Source organism: Acomys minous, assembly GCF_964271855.1.
Source record: "Acomys minous genome assembly, chromosome: 3".
Lineage (NCBI taxonomy): Eukaryota > Metazoa > Chordata > Mammalia > Rodentia > Muridae > Acomys > Acomys minous.
In genome coordinates, this window is record NC_140485.1 from 137,292,012 (window position 1) to 137,314,490 (window position 22,479).

General features: G+C 42.3%; 1 protein-coding gene across 5 annotated transcripts in view; it reads left to right on the forward strand.

The window, feature by feature from the left end:
- Window positions 1-22,479, forward strand: part of TULP4 (TUB like protein 4) — a 132,888-nt gene that overhangs the window by 56,294 nt on the left and 54,115 nt on the right. For all 5 annotated transcript variants that reach the window (XM_084777527.1, XM_084777528.1, XM_084777526.1 and 2 more), the window contains one exon: window positions 20,360-20,488. In XM_084777527.1, the coding sequence (XP_084633653.1) occupies window positions 20,360-20,488 (129 nt within the window). The remainder of the gene's footprint in view (window positions 1-20,359; window positions 20,489-22,479) is intronic.

A 22,479-nucleotide genomic window follows, 5' to 3' on the forward strand; every position in this document is an offset into this window, starting at 1 on the left:
TGTGTGTGTGTGTGTGTGTGTGTGAATAGATTTCAGTTTTGTTTAGTTCATTCTAAAGGCATTTGGATAGTGGCTGTGATGGTTTGAGTAAGAATGGCTCTGTAGGTTGAATGCTCACTCACCAGGGTGCAGCTCTGTTCGAGAAGGAATAGAAGGATTAGGAGGTGTGGCCTTGCTGGAGGAAGTGTGTCACTGGTGTAGTGTCAGGGTGTAGTTCTCAGCGATTTCTCTAATATTTACTGAGTCACATGACTCATGCCTTGTGAGCAGTTAGCACCTGTTTTACAAAGAGAACTTCACTGGTGGATTGTTTCATGGGTCACTGTGAATAACAAGAGGTAAAGGAATTTGTTGATTCTTATAAAAATGTTAGGTAAGAAAAGTGGGTGTTTTCTGTGAGTTGGTTGTATATGACACGTCTGCTGTGCCCTGGTATAAGAAGGCCATGTAGAGACCTGTTCTTGGAAGGCAGGAGCTACACTTGTAGGGCAATAAAACATCTAACACAGGGAAAATGCTAAAGCAAAGGCCTGACTGAAATAGACAACTCGGAGAAAAATGCTTATTTTGATGGTGTCATTGCGCTCCTTTCCGAAAGAATAACACTTTAGGTTGGTAGTGCTCCCCAGCAGGCAACTAAGAGACAAGTACTGCCTACACGCTGTGTTTGGGGATATGAGAAGGCCAGCAGCTGGCTATGGGTGAGACCCTTAGGGTAAGCATACAGTTGATGTGAGCTATGGGGCTTTGTTCCCAAATAGTCACCAGCTATGTTCATTACTGATCTTCAATACAAATTCTTTGATGTTGACTAGAGAGAAAGAGGTGACATCAGAAAATAGTTGTCACAGGACGTCTCCCCTGATTTAGTTCTTTCCCTTATGTGGGTGTTGTGCCAGCCACCTTCTCTTCCCTTTTGACCTAGAAGGAAATGAGACCAATACCCAGGAACTTGGTGGGGAGACCCCAAACACTTTTTCTTTTTAAAAGAAGAAGCTTCTTTTGATAGTTATTCCTGCATTCCTTCCTGGTTATATTCTCCAATGGAACTGACTAATGCTTTCAAATTTGGAAGTTGAACATACTAAAATTATGCAGGTTTTTCTTCCCTTCTTAAGCTGAGGAGGCCTTGCACACAGAAAAAGCTTATGTTTTGTTCTAATTATTTGATGTGCCTTCCTGTGAAATAGCATAGGACTTGCTGTTCAGCTTTGGCCTTTGCCTTTTTAGAACTAGCAGTGATTCTTCAGGCTTCTGCATTTTGGGTCTGGCCTTGCAGGACTAGATTGTTAGGACCAGCTGCGTTAATGGCCAGAATGGGTTCTTTGAGTTTGAAAAATAAACTGAAGCTCTCTGCACCCCTTCCCTTTGTCTCCAAAATAATGTGGCATGAGATTAACCACAAACAGTGCCACTTCCAGGCTGCATCCCAGCACATGGTACCTGTGACCAATAGAAGCCACTGTGTGCGGCTTCTTCAGCTTTGCAGTGGGTGTTCCTGTGCCTGCCTGTCCATCTTGGTAGGTTGTAAGGATGCAGAGTCTTGACGGAACTTGCAGAGAATTCCAGGACGGACAGACCCTGAGCTCACCTTCTTCTGAATTGGCAGCATCTTAAGGAAGGAGCAGTGTCTATCTCAAGGAGTGTGTTGTGGGGCACTATTCTTAGCAAAAGTCTATTCACCTCAGACAGGGAACTGACAATAGACTAAAGTTAGCATACCACCAAAGTCCAGCTTGAAGAAGCAGTGCATTTTAATTGGGGTTGCTTACAAGAGCAGAAATGACACAAAGACAAGCCATATCACCAAAGTCCACTCCAGCATGGTGGTGGCTCAGTAAAGCTGACACTTAGAGTAACTGTACAACACTGCAGAGTGGTTTTTATTTGTTTGTCTCGGTAGCTCTGTTGGTCTGGGCATCTTTCAGACAGCTCTACTAATGTCTGCTCTGTCCAGGCAGTTCAGCTTGTCTGAGGGTATCTTAATTGCATCGGCCCTTAATTGCACATATGTGCGGAGAGGGAATGAGCCAGTACATCTGCTCGCTTATTTCCTGGTTTTCATAAGCTTCCCTGCAAGATTTAGTGTTTCATTTGGAGCCAGGTGGTGGTGGTGCACACCCTTAATCTCAGCACATGGGAGGATCTCTGAGTTCCAGGTCTACAGAGTGAGTTCCAGGACAGCCATGGCTATAGAGAGAGACCCTGTTTCAAAAAACCAAAGAGAGGGAGAAGGAAGGACAGAGGGAGGGAGTGAGGGAGAGAGATAGGAGAGAGGAAAGAGAGAAATTGTTTAGTCATTGGGATCAAACTCAGGTAATTAGGATTGAAGGCAAGTGCCTGCATTCATTGAGCCACCTTCCCAGCCCAGCGCTGAATTCCTGTGATGAAATCAGGCCTTGTTAGCATCTAGCTACATTTGTCTCTCCCCTAGTCGTTATGAGCTGGAGCTAATTGGAGCAGCCAGGCAAGATTGTCTTTTAAGCAGAATGGTGTCAGAAGCAGTTGTGGTCATTAATGGCATACTAGGTTCACTGATTATTTGACTAGAGTGGTGTTTAGCTATATAGTTTAGAAAGATTTTTAAAAGTGTGAGTAGTGTGTGTTTTAGTGTTAAGAGATAGTAGTGTGTTGTCCTTTGCAAGTAAAGAGGTAAGCAGTAACTGCCTAGACAGGAACTTAGCCTCTTTTATCTACTGTGCCTGAGTGCCCCTCAATGAGCTCTTTCTTGCTTGCTTGTTTGCTTTCTCCCTCCTCCTCTTCCTCTTCTTCATTTCTTTTTATTTTTACTTTATATGTTTGGGTGTTTTGCTTGCATGTTAGTCTGTGCACCATCTTTATGCAGTGCCCAAAGGGGCCAGAAGAGGGCACTGGATCCCCTGGGATTGGAGTTATAGAGGGAGGTGAGCCATCATGTGGTTGCTGGGATTTGAACCAGGTCCTCTGGAAGAACAACCAATGTTCTTGGCTGCTGAACCATCTCTTCATCCCCAAGGGTTCCCCCTACCCCCCTGCCCCTTAAATTAGTGGGTTTGTGTTCTATTTCATTGAATTGGCAGTGAATCCCTAAATTACAGTTTGTTGTTCAAAATTTTCAGCATCTCTCTTTCAGGGATACAAATCACTTACCATCATTTTAAAATGAGTATATACACATTTTCTCTCAGTAAAAGGCCGCACTACATACAAAGGTATGTACTTAAAGTCTTCATTTCTCCTGACAGATTAAAAACTAGCTGTTTACTTTATCACTTCCATTTTTGTTGCTTTTTTTTTTTTGAGGCAGGGTTTCTCTGTGTAATATAATTTCCTTTTTAATAAGGAACATATAGCCACATTTAAGAGGGTTTGATACCAATTACATCTTGATTTTATATGTTATTTGTAGATGAGTCTGTTTGACTCACCTCTTTTTTCTTGTGGTATAAACTATTATCAATAACATAAACATTTTAGGTGCTTTATTGATTTTGCCTCAAAAATTTTCAGACATGTCAATTTTGAAATTGAAATTGGCTTGAGATTACTTTTATTGGTTTCTACCAAGAAGGACCCATTGCATCATTGAAATAACTCTGTTGCATAACTGTCCTGTATCTAAAAATACTCAGTTGAATGGCATCAGCATTTGCCAGGATGTGAACTCAGCTCCTTGCTTCTGTGACTCCCTGGAAGTATGTCCCCGAGCGATCGCCCCTAGATCGCTTGTTCAGTGACACTTGATACTGTTGTGGTTACCGACAGCATGACAGACAGACTGAGCTGATTGATGTTCAGGGCTGGCCAGTTAATACTGAGGTCTTTAATGATTGTATGTATACTGCTCAAGAGTCTCTGGTGCCTAGAATATTCTATACCTGCATCTGATCTATAAACAAAAGCTGGTATGCATTTCACTCCACCTTTGTATTGGAGCCAGGAAGCTTGTCATGGTTACTTAATACTAGTCAGGATTAAGATTCCTTTGATTGCCTAATTTGTCACATGGAAAAAAAATCACACATATTTTTCTTATAGCTTGTGTGTACAGGTTACAAATAATTTATTGAGCCTAAAAATAGCTAAGTTAGGAGGGGTGTTTGCTGTGTCTTCAGGCAATAGACAGGACACCAAGTGTTGGTTAATCTGTTCCTGCCACAGTGAAGTTAAGATTGTATTTCTTAGGATTTTTTTTCTGCATCAAAATGATGTCTAGAAATTAAATTTATTGAGTGTTGACTGTAGTAGATAATGTTGTATCTTTTAAAAATTTTTATGTGTCTTTGTGTGTTTGCCATGTATATACTTGTACCCACAAAGGCCCAGAAAGAGTCCCCTGAAAGTGGGGTGGGGTGAGGCGGGGGCAGAGTCACAAGCTCTTGTGAGCTGCCATGTGGGTGCTTGGAACTGAGCTCAAGTCTTCTACCAGCGCAACTGTACGTACTATAAAATGCAGAGCCATCTATCTGGATCCTGTGTTAATGTTTTTAATTTGTGCAATATTTAGCATTCAGCATAGTACAGAGAATCTTTATCACACTTGTAGGTCTCAGTGCTAATCTGCTAGAGGTGTCTCCCTGTATATATATTGTTAGTTTTTACAGTACCAGTACATTTTTCCATAACGGCCACAGTTTTAATCTCAGGCCTTTATTTTGTTATAATTACTTGTGATAATGTCACTTTAGAAGGGAGGGCAACTGAGCATTGGGAACTTTGAGTCACCCCTGGCATAGAGTGGAGCAGGCAGGATCAGGACCCTGACACTGAGGGCATTCACCAGGAGGGTTTGTTTGCTCATCCTACATTGAACATTTTCTCTCAGGCTCCTCAAAGGTAAAAGCTGGTATGTTTTCAAAAAGAAGGCATAGAATAGATGATGCCATTGATTGTTCCTAGGAAATCTGTACTCATGTTTCTGTATGTATAGATATCTCTAGAAGGGGATGTGCAATAAACTAGTAACTGGTTGTCTCTGGAGGGAATTAAGAGGCATGGAGACAGGGCAGGAGGGAGCTTTTCTTCTCTGCATCTTTTTCCACATTGTGATATTGTACCACATATATGCATTCAAGCCATAAATATGAAAACCACAAAAATTACCTGTTTCCACAGTAGGTTAAGAGTCTGTTCCTCTTTCTCCTGTTTGTTTTGATCAAAAAGGAACACTATTGTGAGTTGCATATGGAATAAATCCTTGAAATGTTTACCAGAGAATGATTCAAATCCCAGGTCTATAGTTTAAGCACTAGTACCCTCTCTGGTTTGTTGGGAGTGAGTTGTGTGGTGGTGACAAGATGTTAGTGGAATCAGAATAGTTCTGACAGCAATTTATTTAAGAGTCTCCCGAGTCTCCATCTTCTCTGCTAGAGATGCAGCATGGTGTGACACCTGTTGTTTGAGGCATTCACCCACCCTCCGTGCCAATCCCACTCTCTAGCTGGGGCTCCTGCTGAGAGTGGAGTCCAGTTTGAGACAGCTGATGATAGCCTAGGCTTAGATGCTCTGTGTTCCTGGAACCAGTGAAATGGCGTCAAACAGCTCTTCCAGAGCAGTGGATGCAGAGAAACCCTGAACAGCCTATCAAGGGGGAACTCTTTGTTCATTTCCATTGGACTTGAAAGAAGAGAACATGAAGTTTGGAGTAGTCGTCTGTACGTTAGCACCAGGAGCCAGGGAGGAGGCCAACAGATTGTGGAGCATGGAGACAACTGCTGTCTGGTGACCCTGCTTGGACCTGGCTTGAGCTATAACTGATGTTCATCCTGCTTCTGGTCTCATCTGAACTCATCACTGTAGGGGCTAAATGGCAGTTTCTCATTGTACATTTGTATATTTAGAAATACAGCTTTCAGCCAGGCATGGTGGCACACGCCTTAAATCCCAGCACTCTGAGAGGTTGAGGCAGGAGGATCTCTGAGTTCGAGGACAGCCTAGGCTACAAAGTGAGTTCAGGACAGCCAAGACTACACAGAGAAACCTTGTCTAAAAAACAAACAAACAAACAAACAAACAAAAGAAAAAAAGCAATACAACTTTCAGTTGATACAATGCCATTTAAATTTTAGGGTTATTAGCTGGTGAAATGACACGTGATCTGTACAGCACAGTGTATTGGTACCTAAAAAGCACCAGTGAACAACATTCCAAAATAGAAAGTAGAGTTGAGGCTACAAGGGCATATAGCAAGGTGTTTAGTTCCTTAGCTGGCACAAGCATACTAACTGTGCAGAGCATGTACTTTAAAATAAAAGTCCCTTTGCCATAAAACTGTCAAGAAATACTTAGATAAAAGTCCAGAAGAGAGGCCTGTTGAGTGCATTCCTCTTTGAATAGATTTGAATCTCCTGTTTATTTCCATCTTAAGTTGTGTATGGGGGCACACACCTGTCATTCTAAGTACCTGGTAGGCTGTGGCAAGAGAATTGTGAGTTTAAGCCAACTTAGGCTACATAATAGGACCTCATCTCAAAAGATATTAATAAACAGATTCATTCTGCTATCTTTAAGACAAAAAAGGAAGCCATCTGATAACTTGGAAAAACAACAGGAACAACAAAACCCTCAACAGTAGCAGGACAGGTATGAACTGACAGGTTCTCAAAAGCAGCGTTGTGGTCTGTACAGATTTGGCTTCTTTCTTGGGTCCTCTAAAGCAAAAAGGTTGGAGTAACAATGGTAATGCTGTAGAGATGGGAGTAATTTAAAACTGTTAGCATTGAACTACAGGACCTATTGGGTTACACAACAGCAGAAATGTCTTGTTGATTTCCTGACATCTTGACATATTTTCTGAGAGTACAGTGTGGTATACTTCTTAAAGATTAGGTTTAAATAAAAGTCCATTTTGATTTTAAGAGTTTGATGAGCTTGAAGTAATTGGAAAAGACCTGAGAGCGTCAAGACTAGAGAGCGTGGCTGGAGAGATGGCAACTAGAGCACTGCTTGCTTTCCCAGAGGGCCTGGGCTTGATCCCCAGTGTCTACATGGGGCAAACAACACTGGTCCCAGGGGGTCTAATACCCTGTCCTGACCATCATAAGTGAAAGGCACACACATGGTGCCGAGACATACAGAACGTACATGTCCATAATGTAAATACAGATTTAAAAAGAATAGTAGAGAACCATTGTTCTTTTAAAAGTTTTAACATTTATATAATCACTTTACATTCTGAGAGTAGCCCCCTCCTTTCTCTCTTCCCAGTTCCTCCCTCCCACCCTCTTCCTCCACTCCCCCTCCCCTTGTCCTCAGAAAAGGGGAGCCTCCCCCAACCCCAGCACATCAAGTTGTATCAGGACTGAGCTCATCCTTTCCCTGGAGGCCAAGCAAGGCAGCTGGTTGGTTAGGACAACATGATGGAAAGCAGGCAACAGAGTCCATGCCATAGACATTGTTCTTAATAAAAATGAGCTCTGCAGGGACAAACGGTCTATAAATTCTAGATCATTTAAACTTTAAAATAAAAATATTTCCAGTGCTCGTGGAACTTATGGTCCCATCCGTAATAGTTTTACCTTTTCCTCTCAGGATCGCCTTAGACACAACATTCTAAGTGTTCTCCTTTTATTGTCAGCAAGTTGACTGTGGAGTACTTATTCTTACTTTTGTTGCTCACTTTCTTCCATGTTATGAAATGGCACACACTGTGACAAAAATGTGGGTACAAATATACAAAGGACGAGGAAATCAGGCTCAGAGTTTAGATTTTTTGCAGTAATAATGGAAATTATCGATAGTGTTTTATATTGGTCTTGATGTGATCAACTTGACCCTGTTTAGTTAGAAAGAACTTGAAAGCAGATAATGTATAAGCAGGTGGGAGCAGAACTGTAAATAAATGTTAAATCAAAGAAAGTTCTTCCACGTGATTGAAAGCAGAGTCTAGGAATGAGTCGCAGGAACTGCAGCAGCAGGGCTCGCTCACGTCGCTGTACGCTAGTGAGAGTCGCAGGAACTGCAGCAGCAGGGCTCGCTCACGTCGCTGTACGCTAGTGAGAGTCGCAGGAACTGCAGCAGCAGGGCTCGCTCACGTCGCTGTACGCTAGTGTGCTCCTGATGGTAGGAACCGTTTCTGTGCCGTTGATGTCCACACAACCCTCTGAGGCAGGTGTTTGCTTTATCAGGAAACATAGGTGGTTAGATGTCTTATTTCTTGCATGTAGCGAAAAGGTGAGGCTCTCCACTTCCTGCCCTGCTTCCTTACAGGAGCCATAAGTAAGAAACCCAAGAGACTGCAAGTAAAACTATAGGATGTGGCAAACCCACTCCAGTTGAATGGGTTTTACTGCCCCATTTAATGGTCATGGAGTACATCTCTACATGGGAATTTTGTCTTACTGATACCAATACTTTTCAAAGGAGGGGCATTTGACTAAACAGGTCATGGAAAACTTGGGTGTCTTCTAGCCTTTACTCAAGGAATTACCTTTTTCTCAATCATGCAGGCTTTTTCTAGGGACTTACCATAATATTCATCTATGAGCTACTGAAAAATGGGTGTTTTAGGATCTGTTGTTGTTGATAACATTGAACAGATTTTTTTTTAAATCAAGGCCCCCACTATGCTCTGGCAATTGGAAACATGATTTAGCCTCCCTTCCTCTCCTCCTTTCCTTCCTTCCTTTCTTCCTTGTTTGTTTGTTTAATTAGATTTAGTTTTTTGAAGATAAAAATTTCATCTTTCACGACTAAATTGATTCCATCTAGGCGGGAACATTGGCAGACCTTGCTGGACTTGTAGGGTGTGTACCTGCCTCAGCTCAAGTGTGAGAAGCACTGCTGTTGTCTTTTGTTTGGAAAGACAGTTATTTCACTCTGGGAGTAGAGGCAGACCTCTCCAGGTTGGCATAACCCGTTATTTGGGAACTTGGATTGAAGAGACTGTTGCTTTAATGGAGTGGTGAAAATTCTATTAATAACAGTAAGATGGGTGTGCCTGGATGCAGTGCTGATGAGAAAGGAAGTGCTGATGTTTTCTAGAGTGAATTACAAATGTGATAGGTCACAAATGGTGGTGGTATTTTGTCATTTATGTTGATTTTACAAGAATAAAATGTGGGAAGAACTATAAAATTTAAAGAAGATAATTGTCCTTTAGGCTCAATTCTCACCTTATATTCCATCATGAGAGTGGGCGGGGAGAGCCGCCACACTGGTGGAGGGGTGCTGTAGCCTGCTATTGACTCGGGCAGCTTAGCTTATCACTTTGATTGCCATGTGATTTCAGAAGCTTGCTGTTTACTTTTAATACCTTAAGGCTAGAGTTGCTTACGAAGCAATCCCCTTTCCCCTGGTAGTAGTAACAGTAAATATAGGGAACAGTGTGCTGCGCCAGCTAGTGTTACATAAGTACTCGCGCTCTCAGCCGTTCAACTGTGAGTTTATTCAGGAGTGGTCCTGTTAGTACTCATATTTTTTGTTTTAAAACAGGTTTGAAATGTGACATTTTCTCAAAGTAGCTTATTAAAGACAATTTTTGATGTGTTTCATATTTTCAGGGTGATTTTCCTTTAAAACCATGGCCTTGCTATGTTCACATAATCTAAATGCTAAACAATCCAGGTTCTCAGCTACAAGTTAAACAATTAAGTGGAGTTTTGCATTTTTTATTTCCTACTTTCCTCCTTTCCTTTGACAGATCCTCCCTATGTTGCCCAGGGTGGCCTTGGACTTAGGTATTAACCACTGTACACCTTTAAAATAATATGTAAATGTGAGAATGTGGTGAGACATCTATGGGCTCATACTAAAGAAACTAAAGATATAACAACTAACATACCTTTCAGGACAGAAATAAGGGAGATTGTGGCTTGCTAGAAATGGGGCTGGAGTATATGGACACTTTGGCAGTTCTAGGTAGAGTTCTGATGAAGAGCAGTAGAGATAAGAAACAGTATAGAGCCGGCCGGCGGTGGTCACAGCTTTAATCACAGTACTTGAGAAGCAGAGGCAGGTGGATCTCTGTGAGTTCAAGCCCAGTCCTGACCAGAACAAGTTCAGGTCAGCCAGGGCTACATAGAGAACCTTTATCTTGAAAAACCAAACCAAATACAAAGAGAAAACAGCACAGAATTTCACGAAGGTAAGAGACGTGGTGGGTACTAGTAGCTAACCCTGACTATTCGCATCTACTTTGCTGTGCCTCATCCCTCTTGCTTGACTCCACTGCTGCGTTGGGTATCTGTTGTTGCACAGCAATCCTACCACAGAACATACTGGTGGAAACAGTAGAGAGTGTTGCTCATTCAAGATCTCAGGAGCACACTCACGGCCAAGTCCTAGGTGCGGTCCTGATGGTTAGGATGGTTGGGTGGTGCTGGGTCATCTGGAAGCCTCTTCACCCTTGACATCTAGGCCTAATGAGGGCTTCTTCAAGCCTCTGGGCTTTCCTGTGTGCTGTCTAATTCCTTAGTCTCAGCATTGCTAGACTCTTCACATGACCCCAAGGGGACAGAAAAGTGTGTGTGTGTGTGTGTGTGTGTGTGTGTGTGTGTGTGTGTGTGTGTGTATGTGTTTTCACGAGTGCATATGTGTATGGAGGCCAGAGGACAGGGTGTGTGTGTCTTTCTGTGTGTTCCTTCATCTTTCTCTCTGCCTTAGTTTAATTTTTTTTATAACCCTGAAAAGTCTTTCCTGTATGATGTGTGTGCTGAGTCTGTGTCTGTGTGCAAGCATGCATGTGCCATGGAACACATCTACTCAGAGATGACTTTTGAGAGTCAGTTCTCTTATGTAGGTTCTGGGACGCAAACTCAGGCCATCAGGTTTGACAGTGCTTTTGCCCACTGGGCCATCTTGCTGACCTTTCATATTTTTATCTTACCATTTTTTAGAATTTCATGTGGATGAGTGTTTTGCCTGCGTGTATTAATGTAATATGTATACATGTATATATGTGTGCCTAGTGCCCACAAATGCCAGAAGAGAGTGTCAGATCCCCTGAAACTGGAGTTACAGGCAGTTGTAAGCCACCATGTGGGTACTAGAAACCCAACCAAGATCCTCTGTAATTGAGCAGAAACTGCTCTTAACTGCTGAACCATCTCTCCAGCTTCATTTTCTGAGGGCATTCTATATTCTAGAATATTTTTATATTGTCTTGTAACACAGTTAAACGTTGTAGCAGTTATTATATTAGTGTTTTGTAGTATAAAACAACTTATTCCAAAGCTTAGGTGTTGTTGCTGTTTTGTTTGTTTTTTCGAGACAGGGAAAGGGAAAAGGGGAAAAAGAAAGGGAAGGAGAACTCACACTGCAGCAAAGGTGACTGGATGCTGCATGTGCTGGGCCTGCAGATTGGCAGCATTGACCAGGGATTCACATTTGAGATGTGATAGAGATGACTCAGAGCTTCCTGGCCTGCTGATCCACTGAAGAGCCGAGCTGCCTTCAACTCAAACACATAGAAACTCTTGCATCAGTGCTGGACTCTGCGCTGGGCATGGGTGGGAATAGTGGTTCCTTACTATCATTCTTTGGTGGTGACAGCAGAGTGCTGGGTCTTTTCAGCAGAATTTCACCCTATGCCCACATAGGGTGGGGAGGGGAGTTCTTATATACAGAAAACCTGCCCAAACCATCCCAAAATAAGGCCTTGAGGGTCCAAAGAAAGGAACACTGAGTGTCACTGTGGCCAAACGTCCATACGGGTGGGTATACCATCTGCACCACAGTAGTGAGAGTAAAGGAACACTCTACCTAAGCATGTCAGTAAGGGGGCAGAATATGAGGTTCTTTTTTTCATATACATTAATTTTTTTTTTATGTTTAGGTGTTTTTGCCTGTGTGTACATTTGTGCATCACATGCCTACAGTGCCCTGGGAAGGCAGGAGACAGTGTTGGATCCTCTGGAACTGGAGTTGCAAGGCAATTGTTAACTGCTATGTGGGTGCTGGGAATTGAACCCACATCCTCTCTTTTTAACTGCTAAGCCATTTCTCTCTAACCTCAGGGTATGGAGCGTCTCTGAGGCTTTAAAGTATTTGGCAACATGTTTTATATTTACTAGTATTTTGGACAGTAACCTCAACAACCTTTTCAGTCCCTTGGAATGTTCAAAGCTCTAAACTGAATTCAAGCTTACAGGAAAAACTTGCTTCAAGCATCGAGGATAGTCTAGGTTCTTTGCTGGGAGGGAAGGCTGTAGGGCTGAAGGGTGGGCTGTATTGTTTAGGTCAGCCTTTCAGAGCTGTGCTTTGAACTTGGAAAGTCAGGAGGTGCCGTTCTGACCTTGTAGAGACTAAATATAGCAGTTTCATGAAGGACTTGGGGTTCAGGTTATAGCAGAAAACCAGGAGTCTTCTGCGTGTAACTGAATTAAAACATCAGCAGAGTAGATAAAGCCACTGAGGGCGCTCTGATAGATGACCACATGTAGACAGGGCGAAGCCAGCAGGAAGTGTAGGTAGGAAATCCTAGGGCTAATTAAAAGAAAAGCAATGAATGACAAGATAAAAATCTAAGGAAAACAAGGAGTAAAAATGTGTAGGAAAAAGACCAGTCTTGTTCCCCTACCCTGGGGTGAATGAAGGCACTTTTAAAGATATTTTTTATTAGTGTATGATAATTGTATAAGGTAATAGACTGCCTAAAAGTACTTACTATAATCTAATATCTTATAGTGAAACATAAGGAAAAAGCCTTCTAGCTAAGAGAAGAGTTGAAAGGTAAAAATGACAAGCTTTTCATACTTTTGAGATCTTATTAGCAGTTTCTAATTTTCTTTTCCATTACACATTAAAATGAAGATCATTTGAGATTTGTATTTACACTGAGGCTCTCTCCACTAGTTCAGCAGATATTATGGCCAGCTTCTCACTAGCATCCAGGCTACATGTTTTCCCTAAACTTGTGCAATAACAAGAGTCAGGAGACTATTATACTAAACAACTGCTTTTTAGTCCTTACATGGCATCTCTGTGTTCGGCATCCATGCATCATATGCCTTGCTTGGTCCTATCAGACAACTTCCAAACAAAACCAAATGCCAGCAGAAACACACCTGACACAGGTGTGTGTGCACAGTTGCACTGACAGGCAGAGCAGTGTTGTGAGTGCCACTGGATCTAAGTGCAGATGACTAATAGAACGCTTTCCATCTGACAAGAGCCCCAGTGCCTTGCCAGGCTCTAGGGTGGAGAAATCAGTTATCTTTGTGTAGTGGCTCTGATGAGAGAGTAACAGACAAACATGGCATGAGCTGAGGTGTCATACTACCCAGGCCAGGGAGAGGGCCCAGGAGGATCTAGTGATTCATTTATACATTTATCTCTGATTTGTGCTGTCTTGGGAAATGATTACAGGTAATAAATAAGATACACAACTTTTTTCCCTTGGCAGTGAGTAGGGTTTTGTTGTTGTTTGTTCGTTTGTTTGACACAGCACCATGATTTTATCTGAGGCTGTCCTTGAACACTTATGTTGTGGTTTAGGAGGCATGGGAAGCACCTCCTATGTGGTATGACCTAAACATACCACAGAGCATGAAGGCACTTGCAGTGCAGCATTAACTTTCCAGCAGACCTCACTGAGCAGGAGGAGTATGGGCCTGGAACCCCTTTTGAAAAGGTTTTGGAGTCATTTTTGGGTAACAGTGGAAAATGGTTCATTTTCAAAGATTTAATATTTTTAAAATATGAATAATTAATGATAGATTTGATTTTAAGTATGAGGCTTTCCCCCCTTTTTTTGTGGACTTGATGCTTAGTAGAGTTATGAGAGACTGAATTTGTGACTTGCTGTGTGCATTTTCATTCTGCCTATCCAAGATGGCCAGTTTGGGTGTTCTTATTAATATAGGCAATAGTATGGTTTCATTCATCTTTCTAAAAGCTCAGATTATAGGCCCGGAGAGATGGCTCCGTGGTTAGGAATGCTTGCTCCCTTGCAGTGGACCCAGGTTTGGTTCCCAGCACCTATGTGGCTGTTGACAATCACTTGTAATTCCAGTTTCTGAGAATCCTATGACTTCTGCACTCCATGGGTATCTAAACATGGTGCACATAAATTCATGCTGGTCTGCATGCGCACACACAAATGCACATGCTCACACTCATGCACAAATAAATAGCCAATTAAAAAAAAACCTCTTATTTCCTAATGAAATCTTAAGCAAAGCAAATTGGCCATTGATCTCTGTTTGGGTTTGATGTTGTTGCTGTTAGTACATGTAACACATTTACAGCTTACACGTCTGTCTCCCTTGAGGGGAAGCTCCACTCAGGCAGAAGGTGTGATGCTTTCATTTCGTTTTTGGTGATGGGCATAGTAGACACTTAGGCAGGATGTGCCTGAAAGGGAAGCAGGCATCTGTAGTGGGGGTGCAGACTGTCACTCTGACTTGACACTTAGGTGTGCCGTTGTCTTCTGTGTTCTTTAGATCATTCCAGAGCATTTGCTGTGGTCTTTTGTGCAACACCTAATGGAGTTCTGGGAATTCCCCTGCCTGGGTGGCTGTTGTGGGATCAGGATACCCTTGCCTGTATTCGTGTTTGTTTAGTTTTGGGTTCTCGAGAGTCCTTGTGCCTACTGATCTCCTGGGCCTCTGGAAAGGCTGGCCGGACAGTGGGTTCAGTGACTGATGAGGCCATGAGGACTCGTTCTCGGCTTGAGTTGTACAGTAGTAGGATGGGAAGAGCTTTGTAGCATCATAGATCATCCCCTGTGATCTTTCCTGTGTGTTTGCAGTAAAGAGGGCGGCAGAGCAGAAGGCATTGGTGGCCTTTCCCTTGCTGCTTTTACTTTGGTGAAATTATCTTAAAATTATGAACCAGGTTCTCAGCCCTGAAATGATAGTAGTACATATTCTCCCACACAGGTGAATAGTGAGCGTAAAGCGAGGTACTTTAAATACTGTGATGTTAGGGAAAGCCACTTAGGAACCTAGACAAATGTCACTTCCCATACCATCACTGATAATTCATTATCAGAGACTTGTGGGTCATTAACTCTGGTATTTATTTGAGCTATCGTTACAGCAGAGGGTGATACATTAATTAGGAAAATATCTTTTTCACAAAAACAAGACAAAATGCATAATAAATGCCATTAATCTTGGGAAGCCAAGGGGGAATGATGCTATGTCAAAAATTCATTAAGAGCTCTGATTCAGAGGTCAGTGTCAGTTTAGTTAAGTGGGTCCTAAGAAGCAGTTTGTTGGATTAGAGGCTAAAATCAGCCCATCTTTCCCAGTCCCACAGCCACTGAGATTCAGAGCCGGAACTCAAGCTCAGTCTAGTGACTTGAGACCTGGTGTGTTGTTGTTCATTGTGCTGTCTTACATTGTTCAGAATATAACCACCTGTTCAGGACACATTCCAGCAGGCATTCCTGCTATACTTTGTAAATTATGCTAATATTCTGTCTAGTTCCCTGCTATCACCTGGCTATGCTCGTATTTGACTTATGGTACTGTTATGTGGATTATAATGAAATAATCAAAATGAAAGTGGTTTACAAAAAATACCATACCTTTTTTGCTAAAATTAGAGATGCAGTTTTGAGTTTTCAAGGTCATGGGTGACAGTAAGGCGATGAAACTTAGAAAGGCTAGCAGCAATGTGTTATTAGTGTTCTAGGATAGGCAAAATTCATCCACACCCAGGAGGAAGATGTCACGGTCCACAGGGACCATAACAGTGCTCTGAGCTGGACATGAAAGATCTGGGGATGCAGAAGAGCACTGCAGACCACTGGTGGTGAAGACAGAGCCAGAGGCTATGTGTTGCTGTTCTGTATTCACGATCTACTTGCCTCAGCCTCTCTCAAGTGGCTGTGAGGACAGGTGCTCAGCACTACTCCCAGGTAATTAACAACTTGACTTTTAGCATAACCATGTTCTCTGTCACTTACAGCGCTGTAGTAGAATTGTAAATTGAGGTCAGATAATGTGATAGCTTTAAGGTTGTTCTTTCTGCTTAGAATTTCTTTGGCTATTGGTGTATTTTGTTTTATCATATAGATTTTGGGTTTTTTTTAAAGTTCTGTGAAGAACGTTACTGGAATTTTGATGGGAATTGCATTGACTCTGTAGATGTCTTTTGTTAATATAGTCATTTTCATGATATTATTTTTGTCTTGTGCATTTGAACTTGTTGCTATTTCACTTAATAAATTACAGAATTAGACGAACTGGGTGATGATCATCACAGGATTGTTATAGAGACTTTTTAATTCAATTTTTGTTCAAATTGTGTTCTTTTTAGATTTGAGGAAATGTTCCTGGACATGAGTGATGTGTTGCTCATTGAAGTAATGTCTTATGTGTGTATCCTCACCGCCTGGAGGGTCTTTCTCTGGAAGTGATTCTAGGTATAGGGAATGAAGCAGCATATTTTGAACTTTAGCTTATAACCCACATGGACTTCCAGAGATCCTGTCCTGTGCTTTTATACTAGGTTTCTCTGACTTTTTAACAGCTTTAATAGTCAACTATTATTGACTACCATGCTATAAAATGATAAAATAAAATGCTGGGTCTTATATGAGATGGTCATAGGTTGTTGTTTTTGAGTACTTGAAGGTGTGGATGAAAACTTTTTCTAATAGATGAATGAAGCCTTCAGCTAACACCCTAGCTGAGGGAGGCCTTCGATGCACAGGCAAAATCAATCCTGATCTCTTTAGAAGGGCAGGAAAGCCGTGGCTAGGATGCCTAGGTGGATCCATAGCATCTAACTACATGCTCTGGGCAACTGACCCCAGCTGACCCCTGGCTGGTAATTCCTCAGTACTCTGGTATGTCGTAACATTGCCAAGTAGGCGGGCAGGATTTGGAGAACAGGAAATAAGCTGCTGGAAGATAAGGCGGGCAGCTGTGCATTGCAGACAGGAAAGGAAATGAGAGTGAACCAGCCAAGCAAACATTGGCAGTTCTACATTTGTTTAAAAAAGTTTTTTGAGACAGGGTTTCTCTGTGTAGCCTTGGCTGTCCTGGACTTGCTTTGCAGACCAGGCCGGCCTCGAACTCACAGCAATCCGCCTGCCTCTGCCTCCCGAGTGCTGGGGTTACAGGCGTGCGCCACCATGCCTGGCCTACTTCATTTTTAAACCAAGAAGCAGTGGAAAGACGTCTACTTCCAATCCTGAGTCATGCACCTGCTCAGTTGTGCCAGTGAGCAGCTGGGGTGAAGCAGCCTGTGAGTGAGGACCGTGTTTCCAGTTACTACAGCATCTCAACTCAAGTACAGAAGTTGAAACTGAGTCAGAATGCATTGTTTACCCAGCAATAGCAACGGTGTTATCTTACTTTGGTAGTAAATGGTTTTTGAATGTATTTTGCCTCTGCTCTGTATTGTTTGTGTCATTCTGTGACTGTAGATTATTTCCAGGCTGAGACATTTTCTTGTTGGTAACTAAGTATGTAATCACACAGGGCAGTGACCACTAGAGATAAAAACATCCATTTTAAAGACAGCCTTACAAAAGGTAAATGTTCACTATGTTCACCTAGAGAAATAATTTAAAACCTGACAAGTCAGGTGACAAGTCACCTGAACATGGTGCTCCTGCCTGTCACATTGCATGCTTTGGTAGCCATGCCCAAATGGTTGTAGACTTCTGGGAGTAAAGCTTGTCAACTAGACACCTATGTATTTGAGTATTGCAGCGCTCATGCCAAATCACTGTCAGATCTGAAAGAAGTAAAGGAATTTGGCTTTATTTATTGACTTAGGAATTTTTGAATTTAATGATATATTCAAATGTTATTTAAATACTTTAGATTGCAGATTAAAAAAAAAACCAAAATCAAGTCAATTAAATAAAGAATCAAACTAGATTTATATGAGTGAATCTTACTTTATTGTTCCCTTATCCATACCTGTGAAGATCTCCATCTCTGTTCATTGTGTTGAGCACTGTATTTTATCTCTTTATTAAATCAAACTCTTTGGAGCCAAAGATGCCTTACTTTTTTTGGCATATAACAGTGTTTGATTCATCTTAAGCACACAGGCAGTATTTATTACTGTTAAAATGCCTTTGGGAGTTTGAAATAATTTTTAAGACTTTTATAGTTCAAAGAAATAATAAGGATTAGAGCTTTCAATTATTTATTATCATTTCAGAATACACCAAAAGTAGTTGGTCATTTTGAAAATGTCCTTAGCAGCACAGATCCTGCACTCACAGTGATAGTCACAGCGCATTATGGCAGTAAGGAACATCCAGGACAAGGATGTCCTTGGCACAGGACAAGGCTGGCTGGGGCTACTAAGGGAGTTCTTAGCCTTGCATGTTGTCTGTAGCATGGTAAGCCATCAATTGGGTTAGGTTAGAGATTCCCAGGGTTCAAAAGATCAAAACTTGACAGCTTCCTTTGTTTTCAGTAGTGTTTTAATACTCTTTTCCTTTAAAAAATGTTGAGGTAAGCAAACTGTGGTCAGCTCAAGGCAGACTAAGTCAGTCTATATAGGGGGACTCCTAGCTGTCTTGTGTCCTGGAAACCTCCAGAGCTGGACATGGTGGCTCACGACTATAATCCCAGCTCTCAGGGAGGCAGAGACAGGTGGATCACTGTGAGTTTGAGGCCAGCATAAAAAGACCTCCAGATCAGGAGTTCCCACTGAATAGTTTTGAGAAGTTTCAGGGTTTGTGTATTGTTGGTCTCTAAGGGGGAAATATTACAGATGGACATGAGGAGCATCTGGCATTGGAGCAGATCTGTTAGCCCTTGGGTTTACTTCAACTGTAAAACTTAAGTTAGCACTTGGAAACCATTTACAGTGGCGCTGCCTATGATGACAGCTGCACTGAGTTTATTAGACAGAGTGGTAAGGACAGATAAGACACCGTGTCTTGATTAACTGGAGTGCTCTTGCTTATCGGTGACAGTCCCCTCCTGTCATATCAGAGGCTCCCATGTGTCTGTGGGTGTTCTAGGTTCCAAGTGTAACTTTGAGCTCACTGAGGGTGGGGGAAGTGATTCATAGCCTCCACCTCAATTTTAGCCACGTAGCATAAGTGTAATGCTGCTGCTGAGTTCATCACAGTCATCAGGGTAGGCCAGGAGGGAAGAATCTGAGGGACACTCACTGTGGTGAACCTTGAGATATTGGTTTCATGGCTTAGATTCTCAAGACTAGGCAGCTGGTCACTGCTGTATGGTTGTTCTGACCCTTTTAATTGGGGCTCCCAGACTTGCCAAGTGTTAGTACATAGACTCACAAACCATCTGACATATTCCTACCTTTTTAAGTTTTATTTATTATTATGCATGTGTGTTTATGATGAAGAGGACACAGGTGCCACCACAGACGTCCGTGGAGGTCAGAGGGCAGATTTATGTAGTTGTTCTCTCTAAACACCTTCACTCAGGTTCTAGGGATCAAATTTTGATATTGACCATCTTGTTGTCCCCAGATTTTCTGCATTTTTAGATAAAAAGTTATAATTTATAATTGAGAAAGATGAAAGTAATTTTTTAGATTTAGAAAAATCTAAACTTTTAAGTTTTTCTAATTAAAAAATTAGTAGTGTGTATTAATTTTATAAAAGGAGTTAAGTTCCCATGCTCATAAAATTAGAAACTGTTTTAATCGCTGTTCTATTGCTGTGAAGAGACACCACTACCAAGGCAACCATTATAAGAGAAAGCATTTAATTTTGGGTTTGCTTATGGTTTCAAAGAGTTAGTCCATTATCCTCATCATGGGAGAAAAAATGGCACCGTGCTGTACCTGAGAGAGAGAGTGAGTGACACTGGGCCTACTGTGGGCTTTTGGAACCTCAAAGTCCACCTCCAGTGACACACTTCCTCCAACAAGGCCACACCTTACCTTCTTCAATAAGGTCACACCTGCCAATCCTCCTAATCCTTTCAAATAGTGCCACTCCCTGTAACTAAGCATTCAAATATATGAGCCTTTAAAGGTTGTTCTAATTCAATCATCACAGAAGCTTATAACTTTATATAACAGATAAACAACTTAAAATTTTCAATCGTGAGTTTTCCACAGTTGGTCTGTTTAGATGCTGAGCTGTTCAAAAATTAGATAGTCCAGAAAAGACCAAAAATTGAGACTTCTTTTTCTTGTACTAAACAAATACCATGTTTCAAAAATGAGAATTTTGTGAAATCTGTTTCTGCCTAGCACAAGAGCAGTAAATGAGAGATCTTTGCATACCTGTGAGAGGCAGGTGCTGTGTTGAGATGGGGGCCTCTCTTTTCCTATTAGTGAACATTCTTCATTGTTTACTCAGGTGCCTGCTGTTGTCTAGGACATGTCAAGTATCTGGATTCATGTGGCCTTCACATGGCCCCTTACTACTCCCCGTGTTCTCTCCTTTTCCTATTTAGTTCTGGAATCGGAATACTTTATGGAAACGAACTTGACCAGTTGTTTTCTTTCTAATGGTTAATACTTTCTTAATTTCTAGGTTGTGCTGGTGAGATGGAATGAACCATACCAGAAACTGGCCACATGTGATGCAGATGGAGGGATATTTGTGTGGATTCAGTATGAAGGCAGGTGGTCTGTGGAACTGGTCAATGACCGTGGGGCTCAGGTGAGTAGATAGGGGACCTCTTCCAATGAACCACTGTCGCTTAAAGGACACCAAGCCGAGTCCCAGAGCAAATGGAATAGCCTTGGTCTGCAATGAAACTTTTTTGTATATGAGGTAAAGGAGCAGTAAATTAGGTCGTTCCCCTTCATTCAGTTTGAGCATGAACATGGAAGATCATGCCTTCTCCTCATCAGCCAAGCTGAGCACACTCTGTGCTGTAAGTGACCGACCTAGCTAGCTATATACCTACCTACCTTTCTGTCTGTCTGTCTGTCTGTCTGTCTGTCTGTCTTTCTGTCTTTCTTTCTTCTCCCTTTCTGAGAGCTATATCCTAGTTTGTAGGCCAGGAGAGGGACTCTGGCCTTAGCATGGGCTTTTGAACTCTCAAAGTCCACCCCCAGTGACACACTTCATCCACCAAGCCCACGATTCCTAATCCTTTAAAATAGTGCTATTCCCTGGTGACTAAGCATTCAAATATATGACCCTATGGGGGCATTCTTATTCTAGCCACTACAGCATATGTCCGTCTCTTCTGTCCTGTCTTTCTTGGTAATGATTTAAAGTGCTCGTTGACATCCTGAGTCTGAATGTACATCTCTTCCCATCAGTAGGGCTGAAGAGACAGCCCAGTGGTTAGAAGTGCTTGCTAGTCTGCAGAGGACCTGGGTTTGGCTTTCAGCATCCACCTGGTGTCTCGTAGCCATCTGTAACTCCACTTCTAGGGCATCTAGCGTCCTTCTCTGAACTCTCAGCACTTGGTGTGCACTTGGTATACATACACATGTGCAGGCAAAACATTAGTGCACTTTAAAAACAAGAATCCTGCATTTGAGCTAGGTAGATAATTGCAGCACCAAAGAGCCCCTGTAAGCAATGTTAGAAAGGGATCTGTCTCACAGAGCTCATAAAGAGCTTGACTTGACTTGGACATGCCTTAGGGCTACGGCTCTGACAAGCAGGCTCTGTGCTAGGGCTATGAGGCAGCAGCTCTGGGAGAGTCTGCAGTGACGACTGTTAGGTGTAAGCAGTGTTTCAGGCACTTCTCATATACACTTAGGTTTCATTCTCAGTGTCCCCCGAGACAGGGATCATTACTGTCGCCTTATTACTGATGAGAAACCAAGCACAGAGAACTACCTTGACCTTGCAAAGAGCTGTGAACTTCTCATGGTCTTATAGACTACTGCATTTGACGTTTTCCTTCAAAAGGGGTGATTAGAATCACAGGGCAGGTACTGTTCCTCCTTTCCTCACTCTGAGGCATGGTGCGAACAGATGTGGCTTTCTCAGGGTCAAGTGACCCCATTATGCCTAACCTACTAAATGAAAACACTCTTACACACAAAAAAGAATGTTCTGTTTTTACAGAGGCAGGCCCCTGTGATGACAGCTCACAAAGACTTCAGCCTAACCAATACTGACAATACTAGCCTGTTCCCTTGGGGGTTTATGCTACCTGAATGCTCTGTATTTTCGAGTATGAGAAGCTCATAACTTAGGTGCAGATGAGAAAGGAGCAGACGACGATCCAGTAAACTAGAAATGCACAGTGAGGCAACCACAGGGAAATAGTTAAACTAGTACAGGGAACCTTCAGTGGTAACTGCTCTCCGAGGGTGTCCTTTAATACAAGAGAGGAGGCGTACCAGAGAGCCTCACTCTGCTGGGTAGGCACTGGGCTGCATGAAGGCATGCCTGAACAATCCAAGGCCAGTTTTATAATGGCAACAGCTCAGCAAGAAGTCCTTGGAGGTGGTTGGAGGTGGTTGTACTAACTGAAACAACAGAAAAGAACCATGAAACTCTTCAATTGGAGAAGGGCTGTGAGAAACTGTCATAGAGATCAGCACAGGAAATACCTTCTAAGACAGGAAAGGAGTAACCACTAGAAGCCTCTCAGAGGATCCAAACTGAGCATGGAGCTGCTGCTCTGGCCCCTGCCTGCATCCCGCTGTGCTCCCTGCCGTAGTGATAACAGAGCATACCTC